General features: G+C 39.7%; 2 protein-coding genes across 7 annotated transcripts in view; one reads left to right on the top strand and one right to left on the bottom strand.

The window, feature by feature from the left end:
* LOC149220809 (long chain acyl-CoA synthetase 8-like) overlaps positions 1-20,457 on the bottom strand; it is a 312,559-nt gene that overhangs the window by 149,520 nt on the left and 142,582 nt on the right. For all 6 annotated transcript variants that reach the window (XM_089384924.1, XM_089384920.1, XM_089384921.1 and 3 more), the window contains 3 exons: positions 16,397-16,528; positions 16,177-16,311; positions 15,880-16,086 (listed from right to left, as the gene is read on the bottom strand). In XM_089384924.1, coding sequence (XP_089241050.1) covers positions 15,880-16,086; positions 16,177-16,311; positions 16,397-16,528 — 474 coding nt within the window. The remainder of the gene's footprint in view (positions 1-15,879; positions 16,087-16,176; positions 16,312-16,396; positions 16,529-20,457) is intronic.
* LOC149220811 (uncharacterized) lies at positions 4,640-5,981 on the top strand. Its single transcript, XM_089382859.1, has 2 exons — positions 4,640-4,926; positions 5,051-5,981. The coding sequence occupies exons 1-2, from the start codon at positions 4,643-4,645 to the stop codon at positions 5,529-5,531; spliced, it is 765 nt and encodes a 254-aa protein (XP_089238985.1). The 5' UTR covers positions 4,640-4,642; the 3' UTR covers positions 5,532-5,981.

Below are 20,457 nucleotides of genomic sequence, written 5' to 3'. Positions count from 1 at the left end.
CTATTTATAACACTTAGCCAATGATTATTAGGCAATAAAACCAATGTTCTTTAGTCAAATTAGGAAATGCCAATGACCATTCAACTCAAGAGATGTTGAATTAAAACAAGAAGACCTAAGAATCCTTAGATCTTATAGTGTCAATGTAAAGTTATCATTCAACAAGAGATATTAGCAATGAAACAAGAATGAAAGTTATACCAAGGCTCTTATACCAATTAGAATGATGAAGACCACTAGATCTCAAAAGACAAGTGATGTAAAACACGATTCTCAACAAGATATTCTTGAGATTAAAGTTAAGTGCTTTTAGAGAGTGATCTTAGTGCACACTTCAAAGCTTTTAGGTAAATCACGTACCAAACCAATAGTAACTTGCCTCAATGTAAAGAATGTAATTTAAATGAGTACTATCAATAGAGAAACAATAATGAAATTTTTCTATGCCACTTGTGTTCAATACACAACTTACAAATTCAAGAAGCAGTGAGTTACAAAATGGCAAGATGATAGGAAATATTTGCCACAAACAAAAGAGAAAACTAAAATTTGTTTTGCCCAAGAAATGTAAACCATATGCAAGATGAACCAAGGAATAGATGCCTTTAACGATGCCACTGCTATTTTATATCAGACCTTAACATGCAGCCCTAAAAGGAGAATGTGACAGTCATGAAACAAGCTCACAGTGCATGCCCAAATTGTATGAATGATTTATGAATGTGCTAGATAGCTTTCGATGCCAATTTTGTTAAAATTTTAACACTGAGATGTAATGTTCAGATGCTGCAAATATGAGACAGTGAGGATTTTGAGAGTTAGAGGAGCAAACCAATGAGCCTAGGCCAAGTAGAGCACTTGCCCAAAACCTCTTCAATAGATGGGCCACTTGCAAAACACAACAAGCTTGCTCCAAATTTCTGCTACACACCCAATGTTAAATCAGCAATTAAATGATCACCCACAGTGAGGTCAAAAGAGGCTAAGAGGGCCAAGAAAAGACAACGGCAAAGGAAACAAGGCAGCCAAGGGCTAGAGGAGGCCTTTAAGCCTGCTGTCTAGGGGAGAGAGATCTGTCGAGTTAAGGAAGAGGCCTTTCAGGCCAGCGGCAGCAAGATAAGTGGCTGAAGGGTCCACGGCAGGGGTAAGGAGGGTTGTCTGAGGAGGAGTGAAGGGAAAAGGAAGGGACGCTGAGCACTAGGAGGAGGAGAGAAAGCACACAAAGGCAGGCCGAGAGGAAATAAAGGGGAGCAGAGGGAAGAAGGGAGGTCACGAAGAGATAAGCAAGGCTGATGGATGGGAATGAGGGACAGCGGAGGAGAAAAGGAAGAGGAAGGAGGGCAAGGGGGAGGGCCTAAGGCCCTGTGGACTAGCGAACAAGGCCACTAAGGCCTATGGCAGGCCAAAAGGGGGAGGATAGAGGGCAGCGGAGGAGGCCGAGGCCTAAGGTAGGTCTGCAGCTAGGGTTATGTGGCAGGAAAGGGCCACGGCTAAGCAACAAAAGCAAATGCCTAGCCTAAAGGCATAAAACAAATTACAAAACCTCACCAAAACTTTAGATTTGCTTCAGATCTTCAATAGTTGCCCAAAAATCCTTGATGTTGGCCCTGCAATTTTTTTTTAAAGGCTAGATCTTACCCTCAAAGGCCTAGATATAGCTCTAATCCAACAATTTTCCTTTGATGCACAAATAAATTTACAATAGCCGAAAACCCCAATCCACAGTGAGGTCAAAAGAGGCTAAGTGGGCCAAGAAGAGACAACGACAAAGGAAACAAGGCAGCCAAGGGCTAGAAGAGGCCTTTAAACCTGTTGTCTAAGGGAGAGAGGGTTGTCAAGTTAAGGAAGAGGCCTTTCAGGCCAGCAGCAGCCTAAGTCACCGGATTCGCCGTATTTAATCCAAAAAATTCGAAATTCGGCGTATTTAATGGTCATTCGAATTTGTTCGTTTCAGTTCGCCGTATTTAATGGCGTATTCGAATTTTTGTCGAATAAATTCGACATTAAAATCGATTAAATTCGTTTATATGCGTTCAAATTCGTTTTTTTCGGGTATGCGTGTTGCTGTTTTAGGCTTTAGCTTAGGTTTCATTGTTGTTTTCATTGCCGCCGCAGACGCACGACAGAGACAGAGACTACACGACTACACGACACCTTGACGGGCTCGGGCTAGGGTTTCATTGCCGCCGCAGGCCCGCAGACGCCATAGACTAGTCACTACAGTCTAACTCTACACCTTGAACGCTTGACGGGCTCGGGTTTTTCCTGCCGCGTGCTGTCAGGCTTCAGCTGTGCCTGTAGGCTGTAGGCTGTAACTTGTAAGTTTTTCGGTTTCCAAATTCCGTCATAGTTATTACTTATTAGTTATTAGTAATGGAACGTCAACGAAGTTACGAACCATGGTCCACCGTCCAGTAGATATATCATATGGTTGTAGGCTTGTAACTAAAACTTATGACTGTGTCTTTATGTTACTTCTAAGTTCTATGCTCAAATTATAGCTGCATCTTAAATGTATGCTGAGACAGAGAGTGACACTTTAAGATCCTCCTCTTCACAAGAATGCCGAGACTATATCATGCTATGTTCATGCTATGTTCTCAGCCAAAGGTTGCAATTAAAAATTTCTTATATATGCTCATGAATTTCGTGATGAAAGCTGCAGGCAAACAAATCAATATTAACCCCCAGAAAGGGAAATAGCTTCTGTAAATTGAACATAGATAATACCACAGATGTTAAGAAACTGGTAGATCTCTCCACCAAAACTTCAACAGAAAAATATTCTGGTCTAGAATACCATGTAAAAGATACTAAACTCGAAATTTTCACATACCATGATTCTTTGTTTGATCAAACATTGAAAGATAATATACCATGTAAAACCATTTGAAACAAGTTGAACAGAAAGATAGTCTCTTTCGTTGGTATTAGACCAATCATAATGGAATTGCAATGTATTCTATACAGAAAGGTAAGCCAGAAACAAGCTGAACAGAAAGGTAGTGTCTTTCATTGTTATTTCAACAGTCATAACAAGATCAAACCTCTGTAATTTTATGTCAAGCCACTGTAATAAATTATAATGATATCAGCCCAGTTGAAACTTGAGTCTGCAGTTAACAAAATGTTTTAGTGGGCTGAAGCCTGAGAGTACCCAAAGGACAATTTCTTTTGGATCATATGCTCCACTTTTTCTAGGCTCTAGGCTCTAATTATGTTCTCACTGTGTTGAAGGCTGAAGCCTGATTTGACTGTGTTGAAGATGACTAACGAAAATGTAATTTCAAAAAAAATTGCAGGCATTTCAGACATTGAAGTGTCAGACATTTCAGACTTCTAAATTCCAATGGCACCCCCAAAGTCAACTGCTGTAGCTTGGAATTTTATCCAAAAAGATGGTTCTAATCTTTCATGTCAGCTGTGTGGACATAATTTCAAGGGCACTTTGACTAGAGCAGTGGATCACCTTCTCGGTATTACCAATGGAAGTGGAGGTGGTGTTGAAGCCTGCACTAAGATCACTGATGAACAAAAAGCCAAAGTGGATAAAGACCATTCCAGTTCACAGATGCAAAGGCAGAAAAAGGTGAATAAGAGGCAGCGAATTGAGAGGGAGATTGCCATGTCTTCCTCCACCATTAATTCAGTTTCAAACATTGGTGGATCTAGTTCTACAGCTCCTCAAGCAAAAACAGGTGGGCCGAAAACATTAAATCAATTCTGGAAACCTGTTGAGAAACAGGAAGTTGATGACGCTGTTGCTGAGTATTTTTATGCATGTGCAATTCCCTTTAATGTGGCGAGGAGTCCATATTTTAAAAATGTAATTAAAAAGGCCATTGATTTTGGGAAGGGCTATGTTCCTCCTGGATCTGAAGCTTTAAGGACAACTTTGCTAAACAGAGCGAAAGACAGAGTGACAGAAAAGTTGGCTGATATTAAAGAGTCCTGGAAGCTTACAGGATGCACAATTTTGAGTGATGGTTGGTCAGATTTGTGTCATCGCCCATTGATCAATGTGCTTGTTTATTGTCCTCAAGGGGTAGTTTTCTTGAAGGCAGTGAATGCAATGGATCAAGTGAAGACATCAGAATTCATTTTTGGAATTTTGGATGAAGCGATTCAAGAAGTTGGGGTGGAAAATGTTGTCCATGTTGTTACAGATAATGCATCAAATTGTGTTGGTGCAGGGAAGCTGATTATGGAAAAATATGGGCAGATTTATTGGACCCCTTGTGCAGCTCATTGCTTGGATTTAATGTTGCATGACTTAGCCAAATTTCCTTGGGTCAATGAAACAATCCGAAGAGCCAAATCAATTTCAAACTTCATCATCAACCATCGTCTCACTTTGAGCATATACAGGAAGAATGCATCAAAAGAGTTGTTGAGGCCTTGTGATACAAGGTTTGCCACTTTTTATATTACTCTGAAAAGAGTTGTTGAGGAAAAAGCGAGCCTAAGAGCTGTTTTTTGCAGCACTGAGTGGGAGAGATCTACTCTCTCAAAAGAAACTAAGGGGAAAAATGTTGAACAAATAGTGCTCAATAATGGCTTTTGGGAAAATGCAAACAAGGTTTTAAAAATTTGTGGCCCAATTGTTAATGTGCTCCGCATGGTTGATAGTGATAAACCTTGTATGGGTTTTGTTTATGAAAGCCTTGATCGTTGCAAAGAGGCCATTGCAACTGCTTTTGATAATGTGGAAGCTGATTACAAGGAGATATGGGATTTAATTGATCATAGATGGAAGATGATGCATAGTCCATTACACGCAGCAGCATGCTATTTGGACCCTAGATTGTTTGGGTTGCCAAGACATAGGGACGAAGAAATCATGAATGGACTTATCCAATCTATTGAGAAGCTAAATCCAGATCCAGAGATTGCAGGTTTGATCAGAAGTCAGTTGAGAGCATACAGGTAAATGTCTATTGAATTATATTCCTTTGCATGCAATTATATGAATCTTGTTGTTAATGTCTTGCAATTATATGAATCTTGTTGTATATGAACTGATTGAGACTCTCAACTTGAATGCATACAGGTTAGAAGAAGGATTATTTGGAACAGTATCAGCAAAGTATGATAGGAGCAAAAGTGATCCAACACTATGGTGGGAATGGTATGGTTCAGGGGCACCAGAATTGCAAAATTTTGCAATGCGTATCTTAAGCCAAGGAGCAAGTGCATCAGCATGTGAAAGGAATTGGAGTTCCTTTGACCACATTCATTCCAAAAAAAGAAATAGACTGTCATCTCAAAAATTAGAAGATCTTGTTTATGTTCGTAGTAATTTGCAGTTGGCATTGAAGAATGTGGCTAAAGAGTCATCCAATTCTTCTACTCCATGGATCGATCCTGTTCCAAATGCAACAATGGATGATGCTGATTTGTACATTGATAGTGACAGGGAATTCGCTGATGAATCTGGTGCTGAAGCATCTAGCGGATCCATATCTCATACTGCTCTTGATGACATAGAACTTTTTGATATAACAAGTGGGCAACAGGAACGTCAAGAATAAAACTTGTGTTCCTGTTTTAGAGTTCTAGTTTAGTTTTTGCATGAACAATTTGCTAGAGCCTAAAACTGCCAAGCTAGCTGCTACTTTAAAGTTTAAAGTTTAAACTCTCTTTTTATCTAATGTGGAAGCTGTTCACTCTTATTTGATGACTGTTTACTGTTCTATTCGCTTTGATGGTTACATGGTACATCATATTTTGGTTGGTGATCAAATGGTATCTTTTAGAAATTTTCATTATTTCTTTGTCAATATGGTTGACTCATTAGCAATTTTCATGTGCTACATAACTTGCTGATTTTTCCTATACATTTCAAGCTTTTCATCGAATTATGCTTTGACTCCATTATTAATATAATTTCTAACAATAAGATAGTCTTTATAAGTGTATAAATCTGCCCTCTATCTTTAATATACATTTTTTTTTTCGAATTTCTATATGTCGAATTTTATGTCGAATTTTATCGACAAAATTTGAGTTGCCGAACTTTATTCGAATTTCAAGGTCCTCGAACTCGAACTCGAACTCGAACCTGGTGACTTAGGCAGCAGCAAGATAAGAGGCTGAGGGGTCCACGGTAGGGGTAAGGAGTGTTGTCTAAGGGGAGGCGAAGGGAAAAGGAAGGGAAGTCGAGGGCTAGGAGGAGGAGAGGAAGCTCACAAAGGCAGGCCGAGAGGAAATAAAGGGGAGTAGAGGGAAGAAGGGAGGTCACGAAGGGATAAGGAAGGCTGATGGATGTGAATGAGCAACATTAAGGCCTGCGGCAGGCCAAAAGGAGGAGGATAGAGGGTAGCGAAGGAGAAAAGGAAGAGGACGGAGGGCAAGGGAGAGGGCCTAAGGCCCTACGGCCTAGCGAACAAGGACATTAAGGCCTGCGATAGGCCAAAAGGAGGAGGATAGAGCGCAGTGGAGGAGGTCGAGGCCTAAGGCAGGTCTGCAGCTAGGGTTATATGGTAGGAAAGTGCCATGGCTAAGCAAGAGAAGCAGATGCCTGGCCTAAAAGCCTAAAAAAATTACAAAACCTCGCCAAAACTTCAGATTTGCTTCAGATCTTCAATAGTTGCCCAAAAATCCATGATGTTGTCCCTACAAAAATTTTTTAGAGGCTAGATCTTACCCTCAAAGGCCTAGATATAGCTCTAATCGAACAATTTCCTTTGATGCACAAATAAATTTACAACAGTCGAAAACCCCAATTATCAATATATACAAAAATTTAAAATCCCAAAACCCCTGCTGCAAAACAAGAGTTAGAAAATAAAATAATTTGCAAAATAATTATACAAAATATACAAGTGTACAATGCTTAGAAGAATTTTGAGAATAATTTTTTTTGTAAATTTTTGACATTGGCTAAATGTATTTCAAAGGATAAATGTCAAACCATAGCCTTAGTGAGTTAGAAAACCATATAAAATATTCAAGATCCAAACATAGTTAACCTATGCCCACAGTTTGTGAATTTGGAGCCCAAGGGCTGAGGAACCTGCAAACACTATATATTTTCTCAAGAATAAACCATTGGAACAACAATGAATCAGATCACCTAAGATAAGCCCAAAACTTACCAATAGAATGTTTCTATCATCTACAATGAAATAACAATTTAATAAAATTTTAAAACACAATATAGGAATGCTCGTACCCAGCACATACCACAAATCAGTGGAACAAAGACACCATGAATTGCACCCCAAAGTCTTTGATTATGATTATTAAAACACTCACAGCAGGACAGTAGCTTTACATCTGTTGATTTGGGGTAGCATCAGATGTGCTATAGCCATGAAAGTTGGTGGAGAGGCTAAAGCACATGAGATCTCTAAGGCCCGGAAATGGTTTGGGGAAATTCCACCCAGTTGGAGAGATATTAAAATAATTAATATTTTTAATGGGGTTCCTAAGTCTAACCTTAGGAAAATAAAATTTAATGGGTATTAATATAAAATTGGGTTAGAAGGCTCTAAATGACATGGATCAAGCCAAACCTAATCTTAGCTGTTGATTAGGGACTTAATCTCGGTCGTTGAAGACTCAACAAGAAAAGTATAAGAGGAGGCTTGAGGATCAATTGGAGATACACCAGATTGATCAATCAGTTCGATTTTCTAGAGCAGGGTTTGCTAAGAGAAATTGAACCAGTGATCAGAGTTGCAGCGAGGGGCAGTGAGTGCAAGGCAGAGAGGCAGAGATAGTGTCGGAAGACCAACGTAGAGGAAGAGGGGCAAACGCAGAGCTAGAGGGAGCCATGCAGATGCTAGCAGTGACTGCACAGAGGCCCAGAGGGCCTGCATGTTGACGCAGAGGCTGCAAAAGTGACGCAGAGGGCCAGAGAGGCTACGCAGAGCCTCAAAGGGCTGACGCAGAGGGTTTCAAGCTGACGCAGAGGCCAGGAGCACTGACGCAGTGCCTAAAAGAGGTGCTAGAGAGGGTTTTGTGGAGCAGACTTTCAGAATATCTGCTTTCGAAAAGAGGTATTACTGCCAGATTATTTTCTCTGTCGGATGATCCAGTTTGGCACCCAATGTACTTAAGAAAAGTTGCTTAATAATAAAACCCTTAGAACCGCTGCACCAGTTTTCCCAAGTTGGGTTTCTCCGGGACAATTGTCCAAAAATAACGGTGTCCCTTGTGTGTTTGTCTATTTCTTTCAGTTGTTGATCTGTAGATGGTTGAAACCGCATTGTGTTTATTGCAATATTTATATGGTTAAATAACTTGTTAGTAATTAAACAAGTAAGCGAAATAAACTAGATAGTGCAAGAAAATTTCTAACGGGTAATACTTAGAAATTTCAACATGGTATCAGAGGGTTGCAGATCACATGAGAGTTGAAGGCACCAATTAAATTAGAGAATTTGCAACAGAAATAGCTGTCCTGAGAGACAGAAGTTGTTCCTAAGTGGAAAATAGCAAAGAAGGGTTGATGCATAGGGCCTGCATCATCAGTTCGAGCCAGAGAAGGGGCCAACGCAGAAGCAGAGAGAGGCAGAAGAGGTTCACGAAGAGCCACGAGCCACAACATCTTTCTCAGCCAAGTAGGAGTGACGCAGTTGGCTAGTGGAGCGATTCAGCCACTGCCGGGATTGCGCAGAGCCTAGAGGCTTAGTTCTTCAATTGCTAGGGCATAGGAAGATGTGGGCAGATTGTGGAGTGTGAGGTTGGCGGGGTGTTGTTTCTGTTGAGACAGAACAGTACCTAACAGGACAGAACCAAGGTAGAAGGGAGTCGCTACCTAGGCGGATTTCTAGCCAAGAAATCCAGATCAATGTTGCAGGAGCATAGGAGATCAGAGAGGTGTGATTCGACTGTTGGCAGAAGGATTTCCAGGGGGGAAATCGAGACTCAGAGGGAGTGTAGGAGAAGACTTCCAGGAGGGAAGTAGAGACTCAGAGGGAGTCTAACAGAGAACTTCCAGGAGGGAAGTAGAGACTCAGAGGGAGTCTAGCAGAGAACTTCCAGGAGGGAAGTAGAGACTCAGAGGGAGTCTAGCAGAGAACTTCCAGGAGGGAAGTAGAGACTCAGAGGAGTCGAAAAGAAGAGCAGAGATGGCCATGAACGGACTGAGGGATCAAGACAGGTTGGACGAGGCATCTAACTTTGTCATCTGGAAGGCCAATAACCTGCCCGTTCTGGATAGCAATTGCATCAAATCCTTCGCCTTGAGAACCGTGGCTATCCCAGTCGATTCAGCTGATAACGAAAAGTATGAGGATGCGATGGCCAAGGCGAAATGCATAATCCTTTATGGGGTCAAGGATCATGTAGTCTAGCATATTGCTGAGAAGGATACAACAAAGGAAATGTGGGACACCTTGATGAAGTTGTATCAAGGCACTTCCGTGCAGAGGAAGATGCTACTGGAGAATTAGCTGTGGTCGTACCAGATGCAGAAGGGGGAGCAGATAGATCACTTCCTCAGTAGGTTGGAGGAGATCTGGGACCAACTGACTTCCATAGGGGCCACGCTGGATCAGGAATTAATGGTGAGGACCACCCTAAACGCATTCTCCGAGGAGTGGGAGACATTCGTCCAAAGTATTTTGGACAGAGTGATTCTTCCAGGATGGGAAGAACTGTGGGTATCTCTTCGCCAAGAAGAGATCAGACGACTGACCAAGGCGGGAAGCAGTAGCAAAGGAGCCAGGGTCAAGAAAGAGGAGGAAGAGGATGCAGCTCTGGCATCTGCAGGGCAGCAGGGGAATAGGAAGAAAAAGTACCTCTCCAAGATTAAGTGCTTCAGTTGTGGGGAGCTGGGCCATTATGCAACCTAGTGGCCTAGGAAGAAGAATAAGGGGGAGGTGTCTGACTCCAAGGCAGCACCAGCGGAGGCGGAGAAGGAGGTAGAGGATGATGACGATTGTGCCATGAGTGGTCATGTACTTCTAGAGAAGAGGTGGGGAGACATTGAGCTGTAGTTAGGAGGACTACAGGAGATGAGGGGCAGGATCCTTGAAGTACCCAAACTCTTGGATCATATCTGGTTACGAGAGCCTCGAAGTGACAATAGTAGGATGGCGGATATCGTTAGAAGCGGATGCGGATGGAGCGGCAGAGAGTGCTAGAGTGCAGTAGTCCCTGGCAACGTAGGGAGGAGGTTGCAGCAATGCAGGAAGGCATAGAGGTGTTTGCAACAATGCGAGAGGCACAGAGGTGTTGCAGCAGCGCAGAGGCAACAGAGCGAGCATAGGATAGCGGTAGAGAGAGCTTCAACATCAGGAGGGTTTCTAGCCTGACAAGGATGTCAGTAGTTGGGTAGATCAGTTACCATCATCTCAGTAACTGAGTTGCAGTGCAGCACTAGCAGTGGTTGTGCTATGGCAGCATGATGCAACATGAGGAGAGAGGGCTGCAGTGCAGATGCAGTATTGGGAGGAAGGACCAGTAGCAGCACGAATGCAGAGGAGTTGTTGTACAGATGTAGCAGTGGCAGTGGTAGAGCCATGGGCAACAGTACATGATGCAACAGTGCAAAGGATGTTGGGCAGGAAGGCCAAGCATCAACACAAGTACCGGTGCCGGATGATCAGGGTGATGCTCAGTGGTGGAGTATTACTAGAGCACATTCCTCGCTAAGAGGGAGTGTTGATTTGGGGTAGCATCGGATGTGCTCTAGCCATGAAAATTGGTGGAGAGGCTAAAGCACATGAGATCTCCAAGACCCAGAAATGGTTTGGGGAAATTCACCTGGTTGGAGTGATATTAAAATAATTAATATTTTTAATGGGGTTCCTAAGTCTAAACTTAGGAAAGTAAAAATGTTAATGGGTATTAATATAAAACTGAGTTAGAATGTTCTAAATGACATGGATCAAGCCAAATATAATCTTAGCTGTTGATTAGGGACTTAATCTTGGTCGTTTAAGACTCAATAGGAAAAGTATAAGAGGAGGCTTGAGGATCAGTTGGAGATACACCAAATTGATCAGTCAGTTCGATTTTCTAGAGCAAGGTTTTCTAAGAGAAATCGAACCAGTGATCAGAGTTGCAGCGAGAGGCAGTGAGTGCAAGGCAGAGAGGCAGAGATAGTGCCAGAAGACCAGCACAAAGGCAGAGAGGCAGACACAGAGCCAGAGGGAGCCACACAGAGACCAGCAGTGACTACGCAGAGGCCCAGAGGGCCTGCGCGATTGACACAGAGGTTGTAGAAGTGGGGCAGAGGGCTAGAGAGGTTGCATAGAGCCTCAGAGGGCTGACGTAAAGGCCAGGAGGACTAACGCAGTGCCTCAGAGAGGTGTTGGAGAGGGTTTCATGGAGCAGACTTTCAAAATATCTGCTTCCGAAGAGAGGTATTACTACCAGATTATTTTCTCTGTCGAGTGATCCAGTTTGGCACCCAATGTACTCAAGAAAAGTTGCTTAATAATAAAACCCTTAGAACTGTTGCACCGATTTTCCCAAGTTGGGTTTTTTCCGGGGACGATTGTCCAAAAAATAACAGTGTCCCTTGTGTGTTTGTCTATTTCTTTCAGTTGTTGATTTGTAGATGGTTGAGACTGCATTATGTTTATTTCAGTATTTATATGGTTAAATAACTTGTTAGTAATTAAACAAGTAGGCAAAATAAACTAGATAGTGCAGGAAAATTTCTAACATGTAATACTTAGAAATTTCAACAACATCAACTTTTACAAAGTTACATTAGCCAAAAATCAAATGGCTTGAGACACAAATGACCTCTACTTTATAGATAAATCCTCCAAGTGGAAAATAACGGCTAGTTGGCTTGATCCCATCAAAATAATCTTGACCGTTGATAAATCTTTGATGATATTTTAATCTTCGTCGTCAAAATAATTATTTTTAAGGAATTTTCGAATTTCTCATTAAACCAATTTTTTATTAGTTCAAAATTAATTATTTTGAGCTAATTTCCTCAAAAAATGACTTTGACTCAACCACCAACCCCCTAGGGTCCAATTTTTCTCGAAATTTCCAATATTCTCTTGGTGGAGGACCTCCAAAAAATAATTTCTTTAAGACCCACGAATTTTTCCACTTTGAGAATTTAATTTCTCTAACATTTTAATATTTTTACTTTAATTAATTAATTTTCTGGTTTAAGATTAATTTTATGTTTGCCAGAAAAATTAATTAATTGACACTTGAGGGGATTAATTAATTTTTCACCCTCAAATGTTTTAGCAATGGTGTCTAAGTATGAAGGACCATGCACTAACATATGTTTTACATAAGATTTTACAAATTCAACCCTCAAAGGGGGAATACCCGTTCATTATAGACCCTCAAATAACTTACCCAATTCTGTGACAGAATATGATCTAGTAGACCAAGTGACTTCTAATAAAATAATTTAGCCAATTAGCTTAAATTATTCCTAAATAATTTTTACAGAAAACTCGACTAGAACACTAAGATTCACCTAAGACTTTGACGATAAATTGCACCTTAGCTTTGGGGTGAGGCTAGAGAGAAAAACTTTTTCGATCACCATGTTTAAAAATACAGATAAATTAGTGAGACGAAAAACCTCCTAGGATGAAATTCATCGCCAAAATAATAGGCTTACCTAGGCTGTTACATACATACACGGTCATACTAGCATCATTTACATTGCAAATTTTGGAAAATGGGTTTACAATGACTCAAAAGGTTGATGGTTGATGATCTTGATCCTTTAAAAAATATGGTACAACTGTTTCCTTGGAACTTTGACAAAAAGTGTGCAACAAGCCCTGGCTGACAGCTTACAATTTGTGTCTCCTTGTCGCATTGATCTTCATTGTTTGGTGGTTGTTTGATGATAAAGAACACTAATAATAATTCAGTAAAAGAAGAAGCTAATCAAGTTTAAGTAAAAATACATCACAAGCAGTAATCAAAGTAAGAGAAATCACCTAATCTAGTTGCCCCTAGATTTCTCAACAGAAACCCCAACAGTAATGTCCCTTGGCCTTGTTGGCTGATCTGAGCCTACATCACTCAATAAAAAAAATTACTTTCTTGGTTTTAAGCCCACATTTTGGGTCCAAAACCCCCAGGCGTGTGTATTTTGTCCACAAACACATTCTTTTTGGGTTTTCTCCTCACAAGTCAAGCACCCAGGACTTGTGGGAGTACCTCCCAAGCTACACAATTTTCAACAATTTCGAGGATAGTCATGCTTCCAAGTCAAAAAGAGCAAGGGAATTAAAGAACAAGCCTCATGGACTAAGTCAAGCCTCTTGTACTGGGCATTTGAGGTAAACAAGTGGAATGTTGAGGTAGTTATGGGGATCAAAGGACCATTGGACCTCTTGTGGACAAAAATATAGCCATTGCAAAGTCAAGCCATCGTCCTTTCTACCAAATCAAACTTCCTTGGACCAAGTCAAGTTTGCATCCACCAATCGACTCAAGCAAAGCAAGTCAAGCCACCTCATCTAGCCATTCGGTTTCTTGATTTGGACGTTGAGCATTCTTTGGATACTACTCATTTCTTGCCTCTCAGGGTCAAGTCAAAGGAAGTGTTGCAATTCCAAGTGTCAAATCAAGTCAAGTCAAGCTTTTCATGTGGACAAACATTGTAATTAAAATATTCTATCTTGAATTTACTTAGTTTTCAGGTTGTTGATGACAAGTAAAAATAATATTTTGAAAACGAGGTCCAATTAGTCGCTACTAAATAAATTATAAAAGGCTATTCTATTCTCTCATTCTAGTTGTTGTTGAGTTGTGAGTTCAAATGCCATAATAGAATTTTCATTTGCAAACATTAAGTACAAATTGTGGGCCGATTTTTTCTATTCCAATTTTTTTGGCTCTTGTAGTAATATTTCTTAATAATAATATTATAGACACAAGTAAATCTCAATTACATAGTAATTGGAGGAATGATCCACTGTGAGGCTACATAGTCGTGTGGAAGGTGAAACCAAGGCACTAGTCTTCATTGTAAATTTGTTGGACATTGGAGCTATTAGATCCAATGGTTGGACAAACCCTTATTGGGGGTATCTTCAACTAGGTGAAGATCTCTTCTAATACCATACTCACCCCAAAGATTAGAGACACTTCACTAGAAGTCACTCCTAGTTAAACCTGGGAACATGTAGAGTTATCTTAGAGAAAGGTGAGGGCAATAAAATTTTCTCAACTCCAAGCCCATCTCATTGTCCAAAGTGCGAGGCCAGCTTGAGAATGGTTTTGATTTACAACCCGGCATTGAAAGGTAATATTTGGCTATCTCAACAACCATTCTATTCTGAAAATCTAAAAATCTTTTCTTTCCTGCGTTATAAAATAAAAATAGAACTATTATTAACTATGGACTTTTTTTAATTTTATTGCAAGATTAGCTAGTTAACCCTTGGGTTTTGACCTATAACTTCATATTTTGTCCAAGGATAGATAAACCTTATTTTGGGCTTTCAATCACACAGATTTCATGAGGTATATCAAGTTTGTTTTGCAGATCTGCATTAATTTACTGCAATACATACTTCAAATCCAAAAAAAATCAAGGTACAAGGGCCATTTCCAAGTAAGTATTAATTATCCAAAGTTCCAAACCCTTGTAATAGTTTCCAGACTTATTTCTTGAATTTATATTATTGTTCTGGAGCTATTTAGAGTTTATTCCAGTCACTAAAAAGTAAAATTATCAACTGGAATAATTTCTGGGTTTTCTCCCACTGGAGATTTGACCCCTAGACCTCTGCAACAAGTCTCAGTTTGCTGGAAAAGCAAATTCATTGCAAACCTTAAGCTTAAGAAGAGTCAAATGGATATATGTTTTCTGTTCTGGCTTTACCCACTCTTAGATTATCGATTTGGAGTGTTTACACACTTTTAAACATCTCTGAAAAGAGATATTCTCCCCTTTTCTGTATTTTTCAAATTTTCAGTCACAGGACAGCAAGCAAAAAGACACAAGACAAGCCCTTAGCATACTTCAGGGAAAACTTATATATTTGGTAAGTGTATTAGTTGTTTATTTTTTGAGTTGTTTACATGTTTAATATCTTGAGTTCTGAGTAAGTGATCTTGCTGGTCTGCATTACTTTTCTGTATAAATATAATTTCTAGATCAACTAAACAAGAAATATTAACGACTCTCTTCACGCAAGAGTCAAGACCCCATTCAAGGCACTAATATACTAATCGTTCGGTGAAGCGTCTCACATAGGGAATCCTCCCATAGCCATTCAGGTAGGGAGTTGGGCTAAAGAGTGAAGACTTGTGCCTAGGTGACAGTGGTCACTTGTCCTATTTGTGCCATCTTAGCAGCTTGCGGACACCTTGGCAAGCTTACTAGTTTGGGAGGTAACATGTTCAAAAAAATAAAGATAAGTCTGTACTCTAAAGTACCCCTTTCACATGGTATTCCCAAATAACCACTAAAAATGTTAGATATGCCAAATAAATGGTATCTTGGAATTGTTTATAGTATATACAACTATGCCATTTACACCCCGCTTCCAATATATCTAACCAAATGTGCCCACCTGATTTTCTTTCTTCATATTCCTTTACATCCTGAAAAATATCCGATTCAAAAACCAAGATAACCCCAATACCCGTGTATCTAAACACTCATCCATATTTGCCACAGACCATAGGGGTTAATATTCTCTTATAATCAGCTCACTGATGTTAATATATATATTGTTCCTTCCTTCCATTCATGGTGTACATAACAAGGTGATTTTTATGAAATGTCTCTGTGCAACTTTCTATTGATTTCCCTTACAAAGCAACTCTTGCATTATCATATCAGAGAGCATCATTCATATGTCATAGAAAATATATATTGAAAGCTATTATAAGTACTATATAAAAATCTAAAGCTTGGATTACTACAAATGTATAATGAAGCAGTAGTGGTGGACATCATGATTCATAACAGACCTGTAGAATTGAGCTCTGAACTTCTTTAATTGCTTCACTCTTCTGACACAGATCAGCAAAATCCTTGTAAACAATTCCTTCTTTCTGAGCCCAACTTTCAAGGGCTTGATGGGATGGAACAACAAGAGCCACACAGTAACTGTGGAATGGATCTGCATGTAACATGATATTGGCCAAATAATGGCACATGGCCAAAGCTGCTTCCACCTGCATGAAGGACACGTCTTAGGATGTTGCAGCTGAAAAAAAACTGGACAACTTACAGAGTTGAAACATTTTGGTAAAAATCATTGATACCTTGCCCAAAGAAACATATTCTCCATGTTGAAGCTTAACTATGTCTTTTTTACGGTCAATAATCTCAAGGCAGCCATCACGATGAAATCTCCCTATGTCACCAGTAAAGAACCATCGCAATCCTCTCTCGTCCACCTTCTCCAGCAGAAAACAATGTAAGAGTGTAATCCATCTATAATTATAATAATCTCAAATAAGTTAAGCCCCAGTATTCAATCACCTTGTAGGACTCATCAGTTTTCTCTTCGTTCTTGAAATAGCCCAGAGTTACATGGGGACCACCAATAACTATCTCTCCTCGTGGCATTGGTGAATCTGATGCCAAATACCCACCACCTTCCCAATCAATCAGCTGCAGATGTAACCAAGACTATTCAGCACAAAATCAACTAGAATAATATATGGTTCTAAGATAACTGGAAATGCAACAACTTTCAAGAAAGGTAATTTTAAGACAACTATGAGCTTCATAAAGCAAAAGGAACAAGACAGATGAAGTTAGAACAGCCTGAAAAACTTCATAGTGGATTAAAAATGCATTACATGAGCAAGAGTTAAAGACATGTCCATACCTCAGGGAAGGAACATTAAAAATGATATGGATCTTAGTAATTACAGTCCTTGCCAAACAATACTTTGAAAATATTAAGGAAATGATCAGATTTAGATATAACAACTTCCTAGATCTTATAAAGTTATGAACTTCCACATCCATAGTGATAAATTCAACATGCAATTTTTAAATTGAAAGATATGCAGAATTTTGAGAATGCTTATATACAAAATGGATATCTCCTAATTTTGGTTTCCACTGAAACCTAACCTAGAAGTGGCATGACAAATAACAAGAGATCACATCACATGCCATTACCCTTAAAGGGGGCACTGGGCTCGATAAACCAGAAAGGGAAAATGAAAGAGTTATAATAGGGAAAAGCAAGTCCATTCTGATAATCCATCACGTAGAGAGAGAAACATATAGTATATACAATACATCTGGCCTATTAAATTCCTTTTCTTCAATAGCTTGATGAAGAGCTTAGAAAACTCTATGATTCTTATTTCTCAGTAAAGCATCATGCTGTGGAGACTCGTTTCAACATTCTAAGTTTTCAGAGCCATGCTTTAGATCTCAAACATATAGTTCCCAACTTACTGTGGGTCTTAGATAGCTGCATTCTCAACTCCATAGTTTGATAAAAATAAAAATTGGGATCTTGTCACATTTAAACAAAGATTTTGGCTACTCTGTTTCTAGTTTTCATGTTTTGGGGTTCAATAAATAAAATCAGTATTGTATCCTTATATCAGGCCATATATTTACAATAAAAAAATTACTCTAGCTCTTCAACACTCAACCAAGTATTCTTTGAATACTGAAGCAGAACTCAACAATGTAATCCTTCTTGATGATTGTGGGAAGCAGCAAAGTGCTCCAAAGTCCAACTTTGATAATCACGACATCAACAGCAACTAACAATGACCTTCCTTGGTAATCACAAAATCAACACTGACTCACAAGGACTTATTACCCCTCATGTGAGCGGGGATACACATACAATTTTTCAGTGCATTTATCACCATTATAAACCCAAGGTCACAAGTTAAAGCCTTGTAACAACCAAGTGAGGCACTATAGTCTATAATAGGTGTCCTAGACCTTGTGTGTGGTTGGCCATGGCTGGTCCCTTTGGATACATCTACGGTTCCTTTCATCCTAGATAGGATTGATCTAGGACTCATGGTCTTACAGGAACATGTTTTTGCAGGGGTGATCACCAGTGTATGTGCTAGTCCAGCTGCATCAAGGTGCACCTATGTCTTTCCACATGGTTACGTGTCGATTGAGTACGTATGTGGCCTCCACCTTGGTGCAATATCCCTTGAATTGCTTTCAACATGGCAATTTCACAAAGTCAATTCTCCACATTTCCCGAGGCGATTCATGTGTCCCAATGTAAGTGGTCTTAGAAGTCAAAAAGTCGATTTGGTTCCAAAATGATCGGATTGATGAGATGACATGCCATGTTGAGATTTTTCCAAACAATGAAGGCATTATCAAATTACAGGTGGTCAAAACTAGTGTTGCATTACTCGCGATTTTATCATAAAATCGCGGTTTTTTAAAACTGGTGATATTATCGCCCGATAAATACAACAATTCTTTTTCGACGATTTTTTCCAAAAAATTGCGATTCGATGGCAAAAAATCGTGGCCCATTACAACAGCAGGTTTATAAAACAAAAAATCACGATTTTTTTAAATTCATTTGCACAGACACCAACACCCTGGCAACGACAGGGTTATGGAGTGACCTCTTGGTCGTTTGGGAGCTGAATCCACTGATTGGAGGAGAAAAACGGAGTGAGAGCTAAGGAGGAGACGAATTTTCTCCATCAAACCGGTATGGGCACCAACATTTTGTGTTTTTTGACTTTGTTTTGGTTTTTTTCTATGTTTTTGGTTGGGTTTGGAATCTGGATAACCCATTGTTTATCAAAAGAATTCAATGGGTTATCAAATATTTTTGAATTGATTTGAATCTTGATGGGGTTTTTGTCATTTGATTTTTCATTTTGTTTGTTAAAATTTCTTAAATTGTCAAAAATTCCATGTGTTTTGTTATATTGCTCATGTATGTAATTTTTTTTTAGTTTTTGTACAATGTAAATTGTAAGTTTGTAACTTGTAAATTGTAATCCTTATTTTGCCATAGGTTCACCGAATCACCATTCAACTTCAAAGTTCAAAGTCAAACATGCCAAGGAAATTGGACCCTCTGTGGGAATTTGGTGAACCTGATGGAGGGATTGATAGAATAAACTTGTCTTGCAAGTTGTGTGGGCAACATATGTCAGGGGGGGTTTACAGATTGAAGTATCACCTTGCACAAATCCCTGGATTTGATGTAGGGCCTTGCACAAATACAAATCCTGAAATCATCCGAAAAGCCATGAGATCATTGGAAAATTTAGAGCACAATAGAGAGGCCAAAGCAAAAATGAAGAAGCAACTAACAAAGTTTGTGTTAGGCTCAGGTGAACAAAGAAGTGGCACTGGTTCTACTTCAGTATCAACCAACCCGGTAGTTGCCTCATCATTTTTTGTTCCTAGAACCACAACTGGTTCACAACCATCTATCACTTCAATGCTTAAAAAAACTAAGAAAGAACAAGCTGACAAGTTGTTAGCCAAATTTCTCCTTTGGAGTGATATTCCTTTCAGCGTTGTAAGGAATAATCCATTTTTCCAGCCTGCTGTTGATGCTATTGCAACTGTTGGCCCAGGATACAAAATCCCTTCTTATGTTGACTTTAGAGGCCGGATTCTTCAAAATGAAAAGGTTGACTGTACCAAAAGATTGGAGGAGTTTAGGGAATCATGGGCACAAACAGGATGCACTGTGATGTTAGATGGTTGGACTGACCAAAAGGGGAGAACCCTTATAAACTTCTTGGTTAGTTGTCCCAAGGGGGCTATGTTTATAAAATCTGTTGATGCATCTACACATATCAAAGATGCAAAAACTTTATGTGATTTGCTGAATGTGTTTATTTTGGAGGTGGGTGCAGAACATGTTGTCCAAGTCATAACGGACAATGCTGCAAATTATGTTGCTGATGGCAGGATGCTTATGGAGAAGCATCCTACTTTATTTTGGACACCTTGTGCTGCACATTGTATTGATTTGATGTTGGAGGACATAGGGAAAATTTCCTTTGTCAAATATATTGTTGAGTCATCAAAAAGCATTACAAAATTTATATATAATCATACATCTGTGCTTAGCTTGATGAGAAAATTCACCAACAACAAAGAGTTGGTGTGCCCTGCCATTACACGGTTTGCCACCAGTTTCATATCTCTTCAATCCCTCTTGAATTCTATGTGGGATGTGAAGAGAATGTTTCTTTCAGAGGAGTGCCATGCTTTGACAATGAGCCGCAAACCCGAAGGAGAGGCCATATGCAGACTAGTTTCATACTAGGAAGACTTCTGGGCGGGAGTGCAGGAGGTGTGCACCGTTACTTAACCTTTGGTAAAGGTTTTTCGATTAGTTGATGGTGAGAAGCCCGCAATGGGCTATTTGTATGAGGCCATGGACAGGGCGAAAGAATCCATTCGGGCCTACTATGATGATAAGGGAGATGAGGGGTTTCAGAGACAACTACTCCTATGGGAAGTGATTGATGAACGATGGAAGAACACACTCCATCGTCCCATTCATGCTGCAAGGATCTACCTAAACCCTGCATTTTCTTACCCATGTGGGTTCATAT

This window comes from Pinus tabuliformis, chromosome Q (assembly GCF_031772625.1).
Source record: "Pinus tabuliformis cultivar Carrire ecotype Pingquan chromosome Q, CPIR1, whole genome shotgun sequence".
NCBI classification, from domain to species: Eukaryota; Viridiplantae; Streptophyta; class Pinopsida; order Pinales; family Pinaceae; genus Pinus; species Pinus tabuliformis.
The sequence above is the reverse complement of the archived record's forward strand: the minus strand, read 5'-3'. Positions and strand labels throughout refer to the sequence as shown.

What these genes read in the sequence shown, in the direction of transcription:
- LOC149220811 (XM_089382859.1), top strand. Translation starts at nt 4,643, where the DNA reads ATGGGTTTTGTTTATGAAAGCCTTGATCGTTGCAAAGAGGCCATTGCA. An exon ending in AGTCAGTTGAGAGCATACAG is followed by an intron (nt 4,927 to 5,050) that starts GTAAATGTCTAT and finishes GAATGCATACAG; the next exon opens with GTTAGAAGAAGGATTATTTG.